General features: G+C 55.3%; 1 protein-coding gene across 3 annotated transcripts in view; it reads right to left on the bottom strand.

Annotated features, from left to right (window-relative positions):
• PHF11 (PHD finger protein 11) overlaps nucleotides 1–13,053 on the bottom strand; it is a 1,101,640-nt gene that overhangs the window by 399,775 nt on the left and 688,812 nt on the right. For all 3 annotated transcript variants that reach the window (XM_069639873.1, XM_069639871.1, XM_069639872.1), the window contains exon 8: nucleotides 6,245–6,342. In XM_069639873.1, the coding sequence (XP_069495974.1) occupies nucleotides 6,245–6,342 (98 nt within the window). The remainder of the gene's footprint in view (nucleotides 1–6,244; nucleotides 6,343–13,053) is intronic.

Consider the following 13,053-nt stretch of genomic DNA (forward strand, 5'->3'; position numbering starts at 1 on the left):
CTTAGGCGAACAGGTTGCGCAGCACTGCTTGGCCGACCCTGGACTCCACCCTGGAATCCCGATCGACGCAGTAGAATTTCGTGAAGGTGTGCGTCGACCTCCACGTAGCAGCCCTGCAGATGTCCAGCAAGGGCACACCAGATAGGAACGCCGTGGTAGCTGCGATCGCTCTGGTGGAATGGGCTCTCGGACGGCCAGGCAGCGGTCGGTTTGCCAACCGATGGCAGTACATGATACAGCCGGAGAGCCATCTGGAAATGGAAGCCTTCGAGAGAGCCTTCCCCCTGATTGACAGGTCCAAAGTTCACAAAAAGTTGTGACGTCTTCCGAAAACACGTTGTGCGGTCCACGAAGAACTTCAGCGCTCTAGCCACATCCAGCGAGTGCAAAGTCCTTTCAGCCGGCGACGAAGGCGACGGGAAGAAAACAGGCAACACCAGGGTTCGTTGAGGTGGAAGTCCGACGGCACCTTGGGCATGAAGGAGGGGTGCGTCCTGAGCACTACCCTCGTGTCGTGAAAAGTCAATTACGGGGGCTTGCAGGAAAGGGCCTGGATCTCTCCCACCCGTCGTGCGGAGGTGATGGCCACAAGAAACGCTGTTTTCCACGACAAGAACTTCAACGGAGCGGAGTGCAGAGGCTCGAACGGAGGTCCCATGAGCTTGGTCAGCACCACGTTGAGCTCCCACGCTGGGGCCGGGGCCTTCACCGGCAGGAACGATCTGAACAGTCCCTTCATGAATTCTTTCACCAGACGATGAGACCACAAAGACGACCGTCCCGTGGTTCTGGTGTATCAGGAGATCGCAGCAAGATGAATCTTGATGAAGTGTGCGCCAGTCCAGCCTTGGCCAGCGTCAGCAGTTACGGCAGTACTTGGGGAGCCGTAATCCGTAGAGGGTTAATCTTCTGTGCGTGGCACCAGACAGAGAACCTCTTCCATTTGTGTCCGTAGCATTTAAGATTTGAGGACGCCCTGGCCTTTGCAAGAACCTCTCTGCAGTCGGCCGGTATGTCGTAACCTCCAAACTCTAACGCTGCAGGAGCCAGGCCTGCAAGTTCAGCGACTTCGGGTCATGATGGAGGATGGCGCCTCCTTCCCTGGAGAGAATATCCGCGTCCACTGGCAGTTTGATTGACGGGGACGCTGACAAGTCCAGAAGGTCCAGGAACCATATCTGCCTCGGCCACGCAGGTGCGACGAGGATCATCCTGCACCGTGACCTCTTGAGCTGGTTGATGAGCCGGATCATCAGCGGCAATGGAGGGAACGCATATAGGAACAGGCCCTCCCAGGGGAACGAGAAAGCATCGCCCATGCTCCTCGGCTGGGGAAACCTGCTGGCGAACCTCCGGCACTTGGAGTTCGTCGCCGTCGCGAACAGGTCGATCTGGGGTGTGCCCCACCGTCGGAAGAGGCGGTCCACTAGATCCTGTCGTAGTTCCCACTCGTGGCACGAGCGCAGCTCTCTGCTGAGCGAGTCGGCGATTGCCAGATGAAATGGCACCAGAAACAACCCATGGGCGACGGCCCAATGCCACAGATCCTGTGCCTCCTTGGACAGGGCTGGGGATCTGGTACCGCCCTGCTTCCTGATGTAGAACATGGTGGTGGTGTTGTCGGTGAAGATCCTGACCACCTTGCCCTTGAGGGACGGAAGAAAGGACCTGAGGGCCCAAAACACTGCACAGAGTTCCAGGACGTTGATATGGAGGGACCCCTCCGCCGGCAGCCAAAGACCCCTCGCGTGCAGGTTTTCGGTGTGCGCTCCCCACCCCTCCAGGGAGGCATCCGTGGTCACTGTCTTCTGGTGGCCCGGGGTCTGGAAGTCCATGCCCGCCGTCAGATGCGCGCGGGTGCCCCACCACCGATTCGCTCGTCGGAAACTCTCGTCGAGTGTGATCCTCTCCTCGAAGCTGCCCGTCATCTGGATCCAGCGCACGTCCAGGAAATCCTGCAACGGGCGCATCCGGAGCCTGCACAGGCCGATGAGATAAATGCAAGAAGACATCATTCCGAGGAGGGACTTGATGGACCTCACCCTGGCCGCGTCCGCAACCAGCATCCGCTGCACCTTGCCCAAGATGGCCCTCGTCCTTTCCTCCGACGGAGAGGCCAGAAGCGACACTGTGTCGAGCTTCGCTCCCAGAAACAGTGCGTCTTGCGTGTGCGCCAGGTGGGACATGGCGTAGTTTATGGAGAATCCCAGGTCCGTGAGTAGTTGGACGGTCCTTGCTGTGTGCTCCACGGCGAGCTCCTTCGTCTTTGCTCGGATGGGCCAGTCGTCCAGGTAGGGGTAGACGTGGATCCCCTCTAGGCGCAGACGCGCCGCCACTGGTGCGAGGCACTTGGTGAACACCCTGGGTGCCGACCTCAATCCGAAGGGAAGGGCTTTGTACTGGTAGTGACGCCCTTGGACCACGAATCTGAGAAACTTTCGGTGTCCCTTTAGGATGGGGATATGGAAGTAGGCATCCTCCAAATCCAACGACGACAGGAAATCGCCCTCCTCCAGTTGACCCAGGACGTGTTGGAGGGTGACCATCCGGAACTTCTGTGCCTTGATGAATTTGTTCAGTCGTCGTAGGTCCAGGATGGGACACCATTCTCCCGTCTTCTTCTTCACGAGGAAGTATCTTGAGTAAACTCCGGAGCCCCGAAGCCTCTTTGGGACGAGCTCAATGGCGCTCTTCCTGAGCATCGCCCTTACCTCCAAGAGAAGTTGAGGGACGTGATGTTCCTTCCTGGCCACAGGGGGGACGCGCGGGCACCTCTTTAGAAACTAAAGCGCGTGACCCTGAGCCAGGGCGTCTAGCACCCAACGGTCGGTGGAGATGGACTCCCACACGCTGACGAAGCTCGCCAGCCGGCCTCCCACCGGGGTGCTTCGTGGGGGCCCGACCCCACGGCCGGTTCAGTCCTGCTTCGACGAGGCTTTGCCGCCTTGTCCTCCTTGGCGACGACGGCGGGGTCCGCCCGACTTGTCTCATCCCCTGTAGGCTTCCTGTGATGACAAACAGGCCGCTTGACGATAGGTGGAAAATACGCCGCTGGAACCTTTGGATGCACCCTCTTTGCCTCCGCCGCTCCGAAAGGGCGGCCGTCGTTGCTAGAGAACACCAAGAGCCCGGGCCGTCTCCGTGTCCGCCTTGATGGCTTGTAGGGAATCATCCACTGTTTTCTCAAACAGGTTGCTCCCGTCGAACGGCATGTCCAAGATTCTGGTCTGCACGTCCTGATGGAAGTCAGTAGCCTTGAGCCATCCACGCCGCCTAAGGCACACGCCGTTGCCCAACTGGCGAAATCCAGTGTCAGCGATGTCCGTCACTATCGTAATGGCGTGGTCCGACGCCACTTCTCCTTCCTGCAAGATCTCTAGGGCCTCCGCCCTCTTGTCGTCTGGTAGGAAGTCCAGCAGGGGGGTGAGTTTGTACCACAATTCCCTGTCGTAGCGGGCTACGATAGCCAAGGCGTTGGCAGCCTTAATCGTCGTCGCTGCCGATGAGATGACTCTGCGTCCTATCGTGTCCAATTTCTTTCCCTCGCCATCCGGCGGGGAGGTTGACGTAGAGGCTGCGCCCCCCGCTTTCTTCCTGGCCGCCGCGGAGACGATCGAGTCCGGGGTCGGCTGTGCCCGAAGGCACAAGGGGGGGCCGCGTCCGGGACCCGGTACTTCTTCTCGTACCGATCCCTTCTAGCCGGCGTTGTGGATGGGTTCTTGAGGAGGGAGAGACCCTCATCCCAGATATCGTCCAGTAGAGGTACAGCGAGGACCGTCTTCCTCTTGGTCTCGCGCCGTTGATAAAGGAAACCTTCCTTCTTCTCTTCCGGGCAGAGCTGGAAAAGCTCGGATGCCCTGGCGATCATGGCCTGAAACGATCCAATCTCGTCGGGCGGGGAAGCCCGGGTGGGAGGCGACGACAGGAGATCCTCGTCGTAAACCTTGTCGTTTGTACCCGTCGCGGCCGTGTCAGTCCCCGTATCATCCCCACGTGTCGTGGACGGGGAAGAGGGCTGAGCAGGGCGCGATGGTTGAAAAGGAGGTGGAGGATGAATCCTTCTCTTAAGAGGAGGGCTCCCAGAAGGGCCTGGCTCCGGGTCCCCCGTCGGGAGCGGTTCCTCCGTTGGTGGTAACGGCAGTCTCGTCCTTATCTCCGAGCATAAGGACTGTATAGCCAACAAAATGGCCGCCGAGTTGTCTTGCGGCACTGGTTGAGGGGGTTCCGATGGGCGATCAGGAGCCCCGTCGGCACCCTCGACGTTCTCGTCGTCTCCCACGTCGGGGTCCCTCCCGACAGGGTGGTCTTCTTCCACGCCAGCGCCGTGGCCTAAGACTTCGATCAGCTCCTCCTCAGAGGTTGAGGCCGAATCCACGACGACCTCCTGCCCCCCCTTTTTCTTCTCCGTCGGAGGTTTCACGGGGGTCCTGTCGATGGGCATGAAAGAGGACTCCCTCCGCGGTGGCAGGGAGATTCTGGGCCCCGAGGTCGCCACCACTGGTGTAGCCTCCACAGGCTGAGCCAGGGCCGCCGCGACTATCTCGATAGAGGCCTTGGCCGGATGGATCAAGGCTTTCACCACCTTAGGTGCGCTCAATGCCTTCTCCTTGGGGGGAGGGTCTCCACCTCGCTCCCCCTCCGATGGGGCCTTCGAGCACGACCGGGGTCTCTCCAGGAGCTTCGCCGGGTGCTCGGCCTTCCTCTTACCCGAGCCAGAGCGTTGGCTCGTGGTTGATGGCACCGGGGAGGATGCGCCCTGCCTGGCGCCCGTAGAGCCCGACCGTTCGGCGCTCCCGGTGCCAGCAGACTCGCGGTGCTTGGCCTTCTGTTGGACCCCCATCGCCGGGGCGCCCTCAAAGTTCTTAGAAGACCGCTCGGACTTCTTCTTCTTCTTCTCGCCTGACGGGCTCTTTCCTTCCAGCCAGTTGGCGAGACGCTGATGGCAGTCCTTCATGGTCCGCTCCGACATATTGCCGCAAAACGCACAGTCCTTCTCCAAGTGCGTCTTGTCTTCATGCAGGCAGTTAAGGCAAAGGGGGTGTTCGTCCTCCTTAAAGACATTCTGAAGCTGGCATCTAGTGCAGACCCTGAACAGCTTTCCAGGCGTCGAGCTTCCCTTCTCCTGGGCCATGCTCGAGAAGGGCCTGAGAAACTTCTGGAGTCCTCCAAAAGCGTGGCTCGACGAAATCTTCACCCTTGAGGGGCGTAGAAGAATCCGACACGGGTCCCCGTTGATCGGATAAGGAAACGGTGGAGCTTGAGGCTCTTTTGACCGAAAAAGAGAACATTTTCCTAAGAAGAAGCACGAAAAAAGCACTAACGCTCGAAAGCAATAGCACGAGGATCCCAACACTTGAACGTGCGGTAAAAATCTGAAGATGGCTGCCAGAGGCGGGGCTTAGGGAGATGGCAGTCATTGGCTGTGGTCAGCATGACGCAGAGATCAGTGATTGGTTACTACTACGAAAGACAGATCAGAAACGAAACTGATACTGATTTTTCTTTACCGAGGATTCCCAGCCTGACGACGGGGAATATTCATGAGCATGTGAATCCATGCCAGACCCCGTGCTGGAGAAATACAGTTAGGTGTTCTAAATAAGGTCTGTGCTTTGATCTGCATTTTTAAAACATAGTGTTGTGTTTTTATAATGTATTTATATGCTTTATGATAGTACTTACTCAAGAATTACTTGGGCTGCCTGTATATAAAATAAACCCTTTATTTTTACAATACATAGTGTGTCAGTGTTTCTTTGGACCATATGTTTAATACAATTTCTGTGTACTGATTCTACAGCCCTCTCTATCTCCTAAAATAAGCCTGGCTGCTCTGTCTATGCTACCATGAACTTGGGTGGTACAGCCTTATACTAAGAGTGGAGTCTTGTACTGTCTCAGTTGAATGGCTTTATTAAGCGCTTAGTTAGACTTCAGAGAAGTGCCCTAACAAGAAAAGACAAATACACAGTCAAGTAGCAGGACGTACATCAGCAGACTGCCAACAAATGTAAACATGTTAGTATTCGCATTACCTAGTACATGTGTATGCAAGGTCATCATACCTCAGCAAACTCCACGATGTGACGGAAAGGTACTTGGCTATAGCACAATTATCTTTCTGATAAGGTATATGTACAGGATCATTCCTATAGTAGTTGAGGGATTTATCTGAACAACACATAAGACATTCAAATTACAAGGGATCAAGCATGCACCTATGCCTTGTGTGTTCAAAATGTACCTGTGAGTTTGGTAAATGCTCAGCAACACCTGAAGAGCCTGGGGCAGCGTTATTTGTGTCTAAATCCAGATGGGAGTGAGAACCATTTATTTCTCTTCCTGAAACAAGTGTAAAAGAAATCATTACATCGCAAATATATCCATTAAATCTCTTGTTCTATATTAAAAGCATTTACATTTAACATGATGATCCTCTATAAACAAACATGATAAAGTAAGCACATACACAGTAAATATACAATTAAATTACTTGTTAAAAAATATAATGTGCTTGAGGTTTTGTGACGGGAGTAGGGAAAGACCATCTTCAATGGTTTTGTGAAATCTGAAGAAGGTCTCAGCTAAAACGTTATAATTTAGCACATTTACAAGGAAACTCTTGTCTACTGTGAAATCCCTGAGCCTGGGAAGATTTAAAAAACGATTACACTAGTTTGTACATGGGAGGCACTGTCAGAGGTTACATGTAAAGGATGGGAGATTGTCAAGCTCAGCAGAAGGCCCCATCCTTTTGCAGAAATCACCCTGATCAATGGAATAGATAGCTGCCAGAAGGATAGCCAGGGACAGCGAAAGCAGAGCTCTAACTCTGGACGGCGTAGAGGCCCTCTGGTCCAAAGTTCAGATGAGCAATGATCAGAGAAGCAGCCTTCGTCCTATCCCCAGGACTTGCCACATGCAATGGGCCAGTGAACCAACAGCACCAGTGCCAGGCATACTGAGAAACAGAATCCTGCAACATGCATCTCAACAATTCCTGGGTCGCAGTGCAACACCTTCCCCAACAGTCAACATGACAGCTGGGGCACTTGGTCCAGTGTAAGCCCATGAAGGCACTTCTGCGTGAGAGGCACATACAACAGACAATATAATGTCCCAAATGATAGAGGAAATTAGGGAGGCCAGGCTGTCTCTGGAGAGTGTCATCAGAGAATGGAAACCAGACAGCCAGTAGTCTCAGATTTGTGTGCTTCAATGTTGTGACTTGAGTGTCGTGTAGGCAGAAGAGGCCTCCGTCCCCAAATGCCGCACAGAGAGAACCTAAAGCCACTCTCTGTGCAGCAGTTGAGGCCACAGGCGAAGATGTTCAAGTCCGGGACCGCAAACCTCTGGGACCCCACGCTGCTGCAAGAAAATGCGGATTAAGTACCAACCAAGAAACAGTAACCACAGTGTTTAGGAAAATGGAAAGGTCTTACCAATCAGGGTCAAGGAAGAGGTAGTGAACCTAGGGGAGAGGTCCGGGACCCACGTGGACAGAAGTACCCCAAGAGGAGTAGTCCTCAGTTGTTCGCCTGTTAGCAGGAGCTGTGGAGCTATGAGGCAAGAAGTCCAAAGAGCCAAGGTGCAAGAGGGTGATCCAGGAGACAGTCCAATAACAGTCCGTGGTCAAGAGCCGTATATCACTGTGCAAACAAATCCAAAAGGGGTAGATCAAAGAAGAGTCCAGTAGAGCAAGCCGGGTCGATTCCGTGAGCGATCCAAAGGTGATCCAAAGGTACATAACGCCAAACAGGATGCAGAGCACAGCTGTGAAGTAACAAGTACCTGGGTTTCCGGGTTTAAGTACTCGCGCTTCTGGTCATGTGATGCGCGGCTGGGTCACGTGATCGGGCAAGAGCATCACGTGACCTTACAGTCCCGCGTCGCAGAAGCTCAGTGCTAGCCCTTCGCAATCTTAGGCGCCAAGGTAATTGCCAATGAAGGAACGGCCGTAACCTGACAGCCGTCCTGTTACGGACCAGGCGCAGGTGCGCTCGCAAGGCGTGTGAGAGTCCACGTGAGTCCCGGAGAAGGGGGGATGAGAGGGAAGGACGAGACAGGGGATGGGGGAGTGCCTTGGGGACCACATGATGAGGGATCGTGACATTCAATACAACTTTCTGAATAGGAATAGGTTAAATAGAAAATAGCATCCTCCAAATAAATGGAGGGGGTCATTTTCCAATGGGCTGAGAGGGAAATGGAGGCGTAAAAACAAGACACTGCTTTTACACCACTGTTTCTGACTCCAGCCCATTTTATTGTGCACACAAGACAGAGACGTGGCACAGAGCAGGGTTTACATTCTGCCAGGATTTCTTACTCAGTCTTGTGTGTACACTTCATTTTATGCTTGCATGAGTTTATTCCTATGGAATCTGCCTCTATTTAAGGATTAGGTGGATCCCATAGGAATCCATTAGTATTTATGATGTTTCCCTAGTTCTTATAAATGTTTCGTCCAACCCCTTTACTGTTAAGAGTACTGAATAAAATTATCTTTTCTAGAACACATTTGTCTGCTGTCACATGTCATTTCTCAGCCTTAACACACACTGAGCACTGACAAAGGAAGGAACAAGTTACTTACCTGTAACTGTTGTTCTCCAGCATGGGTCTGGCATGGATTCACATGCTCATGAATATTCCCCGTCGTCAGGCTGGGAATCCTTGGTAAAGAAAAAATCAGTAAAATCAGTATCAGTTTCGTTTCTGATCTGTCTTTCGTAGTAGTAACCAATCACTGATCTCTGCGTCATACTGACCACAGCCAATGACTGCCCTCTACCTAAGCCCCGCCTCTGGCAGCCATCTTCAGACTTGGTAGCACGTGAAGTGGCAGTATGACCAAGTGAAGAGCCGCAGTGGGGTAGGCGGGAGGGTTCGCATGTGAATCCATGCCAGACCCATGCTGGAGAACAACAGTTACAGGTAAGTAACTTGTTCCTTCTAAAGCATGGGGTCTGGCATGGATACACATGCTCATGAATAAAGAATACATAGCAGTACACACATGCACAACCACGGGAGGTGGCAAAGGCTCAACATTAAGCATTACATCAAACTCAACATTAAGCAATTCTGACCTCCTCACCAGGCTCACCTTATGCGAACAGGTTGCGCAGCACTGCTTGGCCGACCCTGGACTCCTCCCTGGAATCCCGATCAACGCAGTAGAATTTCGTGAAGGTGTGCGTCGACCTCCACGTAGCAGCCCTGCAGATGTCCAGCAAGGGCACACCAGATAGGAATGCCGTGGTAGCTGCGATCGCTCTGGTGGAATGGGCTCTCGGACGGCCAGGCAGCGGTCGGTTTGCCAACCGATGACAGTACATGATACAGCCGGAGAGCCATCGGGAAATGGAAGCCTTCGAGAGAGCCTTCCCCTGATTGACAGGTCCAAAGTTCACAAAGAGTTGTGACGTCTTCCGAAAACACTTTGTGCGGTCCACGTAGAACTTCAGCGCTCTAGCCACATCCAGCGAGTGCAAAGTCCTTTCAGCCGGCGACAAAGGCGACGGGAAGAAAACAGGCAACACCAAGGGTTCCTTGAGGTGGAAGTCCGACGGCACCTTGGGCATGAAGGAGGGGTGCGTCCTGAGCACTACCCTCGTGTCGTGAAAAGTCAAGTACGGGGCCTTGCAGGAAAGGGCCTGGATCTCTCCCACCCGTTGTGCGGAGGTGATGGCCACAAGAAACGCTGTTTACCACGACAAGAACTTCAATGGAGCCGAGTGCAGAGGCTCGATCGGAGGTCCCATGAGCTTGGTCAGCACCACGTTGAGCTCCCACGCCGGGGCCGGAGCCTTCACCGGCGGGAACGATCTGAACAGTCCCTTCATGAACTCTTTCACCAGACGATGAGACCACAAAGACGTCCGCCCAGTGGTTCTGGTGTATCGGGAGATCGCAGCAAGATGAATCTTGATGGACGCGTGCGCCAGTCCAGCTTTGGCCAGCGTCAGTAGGTATGGCAGTACTTGGGGAGCGTAATCCGTAGAGGGTTAATCTTCTGTGCCTGGCACCAGACAGAGAACCTCTTCCATTTGTGTCCGTAGCATTTAAGAGTTGAGGACGCCCTGGCCTTTGCAAGAACCTCTCTGCAGTCGGCCGGTATGTCGTATCCTCCAAACTCTAACGCTGCAGGCGCCAGGCCTGCAAGCTCAGCGACTTCGGGTCGTGATGGAGGATGGCGCCTCCTTCCCTGGAGAGAAGATCCGCGTCCACTGGCAGCTTGATTGACGGGGACGCTGACAAGTCCAGAAGGTCCGGGAACCATATCTGCCTCGGCTACGCAGGTGCGACGAGGATCATCCTGCACCGTGACCTCTTGAGCTGGTTGATGAGCCGGATCATCAATGGCAATGGAGGGAACGTGTATAGAAACAGGCCCTCCCAGGGGAACGAGAAAGCATCGCCCATGCTCCTCGGCTGGGGAAACCTGCTGGCGAACCTCCGGCACTTGGAGTTCGTCGCCGTCGCGAACAGATCGATCTGGGGTGTGCCCCACCGTCGGAAGAGGCGGTCCACTAGATCCTGTTGTAGTTCCCACTCGTGGCACGAGCGCAGCTCCCTGCTGAGTGAGTCGGCGATGGTGTTTTTTATCCCTGCCAGATGAAACGGCACCAGAAACATCCCTTGGGCGACGGCCCAATGCCACAGATCCTGCGCCTCCATGGACAGGGCTGGGGACATGGTTCCGCCCTGTTTCCTGATGTAGAACATGGTGGTGGTGTTGTCGGTGAAGATCCTCACCACCTTGCCCTTGAGGGACGGAAGAAAGGACCCGAGGGCCCAAAACACTGCACGGAGCTCCAGGACGTTGATATGGAGGGACTTCTCCGTCGGGAGCCAAAGGCCTCTCGCATGCAGATTTTCGGTGTGCGCTCCCCACCCTTACAGGGAGGCATCCGTGGTCACTGTCTCCTGGTGGCCGGGGGTCTGGAAGTCCATGCCCGCCGTCAGATGCGCACGGGTGCCCCACCACCGGATCGCTCGTCGGAAACTCTCGTTGAGTGTGATCCTCTCCTCGAAGCTGCCTGTCGTCTGGATCCAGCGCACGTCCAGGAACTCCTGCAACGGGCGCATCCGGAGCCTGCACAGGCGGATGAGATAAATGCAAGAAGACATCATTCCGAGGAGGGACTTGATGGACCTCACTCTGGCCGCGTCCGCAACCAGCATCCGCTGCACCTTGCCCAAGATGGCCCTCGTCCTTTCCTCCGACGGAGAGGCCAGAAGCGACACTGTGTCGAGCTTCGCTCCCAGAAACAGTGCGTCTTGCGCGGGCACCAGGTGAGACTTGGCGTAGTTTATGGAGAATCCCAGGTCCGTGAGAAGTTGGACGGTCCTTGCCGTGTGCTCCACGGCGAGCTCCTTCGTCTCCGCTCGGATGAGCCCGTCGTCCAGGTATGGGTAGACGTGGATCCCCTGGGTGCGAGGCACTTGGTGAACACCCTGGGTGCCGATCTCAGTCCGAAGGGAAGGGCTCTGAACTGGTAGTGACGCCCTTGGACCACGAACCTGAGAAAATTTCGGTGTCCCTTTAGGATGGGAATATGGAAGTAGGCACCCTCCAAATCCAACGACGACAGGAAATTGCCCTCCTCCAGCTGACCCAGGACGTGTTGGAGGGTGACCATCCGGAACTTCTATGCCTTGATGAATTTGTTCAGTCGTCGTAGGTCCAGGATGGGACGCCATCCTCCCGTCTTCTTCTTCACGAGGAAGTATCTTGAGTAAACTCCAGAGCCCCGAAGCCTCTTTGGGACGAGCTCGATGGCGCCCTTCTTGAGCATCGCCTTTACCTCCAAGAGAAGTTGAGGGACGTGATGTTCTTTCCTGGCCACAGGGGGGACACGCGGGAACCTCTTTAGAAACTCGAGCGCGTGACCCTGAGCTAGAGCGTCCAGCACCCAACGGTCGGTGGAGATGGACTCCCACACGCTGACGAAGCTCGCCAGCCGGCCTCCCACCGGGGTGCTTCGGTGGGGGCCCGACCCCACGGCTGGTTCAGTCCTGCTTCGACGAGGCTTTGCCGCCTTGTCCTCCTTGGCGACGACGGCGGGGTCCGCCTGACTTGCCTCGTCCCCTGTAAGCTTCCTGCGACGACGAACGGGCCGCTTGACGGTAGGTGGAAAATCCGCCGCCGGAACCTTGGAGGCACCCTGTTTGCCTCCGCCGCTCCGAAAGGGCGGCCGCTGTTGCTAGAGAACCCCAAGAGCCCGGGCCGTCTCCGTGTCTGCCTTGATGGCTTGAAGGGAATCGTCCACTGTTTTCCCAAACAGGTTGTTTCCGTCGAACGGCATGTCCAAGACTCTGGTCTGCACGTCCTGACGGAAGTCAGTAGCCTTGAGCCATCCACGCCGCCTAAGGCACAAGCCGTTGCCCAACTGGCGAAATCCAGTGTCAGCGATGTCCATCGCAATCGTAATGGCGTGGTCCGACGCCACCTCTCCTTCCTGCAAGATCTCTAGGGCTTCCGCCCTCTTGTCGTCCGGTAGGAAGTCCAGCAGAGGGGCCAGTTTGTACCACAACTCCCTGTCGTAGCGGGCTACGATAGCCAAAGCGTTGGCCGCCTTAATCGTCGTCGCTTCAGACGAGATGACTCTGCGTCCCATCGTATCTAATTTCTTTCCCTCGCCGTCCGGCGGGGAGGTCGACATAGAGGCCGCGCCCCGCCCGCTTTCTTCCTGGTCGCCGCGGAGACGACCGAGTCCGGGGTCGGCTGTGCCCGAAGGCACAAGGGGGCCGCGTCCGGGACCCGGTACTTCTTCTCGTACCGATCCCTTCTAGCCGGCGTCGTGGATGGGTTCCTGAGGAGGGCGAGGCCCTCATCCCAAATATCGTCCAGTAGAGGTACAGAGAGGACCGCCTTCCTCTTGGCCTCGCGCCGTTGATAAAGGAAACCTTCCTTCTTCTTCTCTTCCGGGCAGAGCTGGAAAAGCTTGGATGCCCTGGCGATCATGGAGTGAAACGATCCAATCTCATCGGGCGGGGAAGCCCGGGTGGGAGGTGACGACGGCAGATCCTCGTCGTAAACCTCAT

The sequence above is a fragment of the Ambystoma mexicanum genome, chromosome 7q (assembly GCF_040938575.1).
Source record: "Ambystoma mexicanum isolate Mex_15411 chromosome 7q, UKY_AmexF1_1, whole genome shotgun sequence".
Classification (NCBI taxonomy): Eukaryota; Metazoa; Chordata; class Amphibia; order Caudata; family Ambystomatidae; genus Ambystoma; species Ambystoma mexicanum.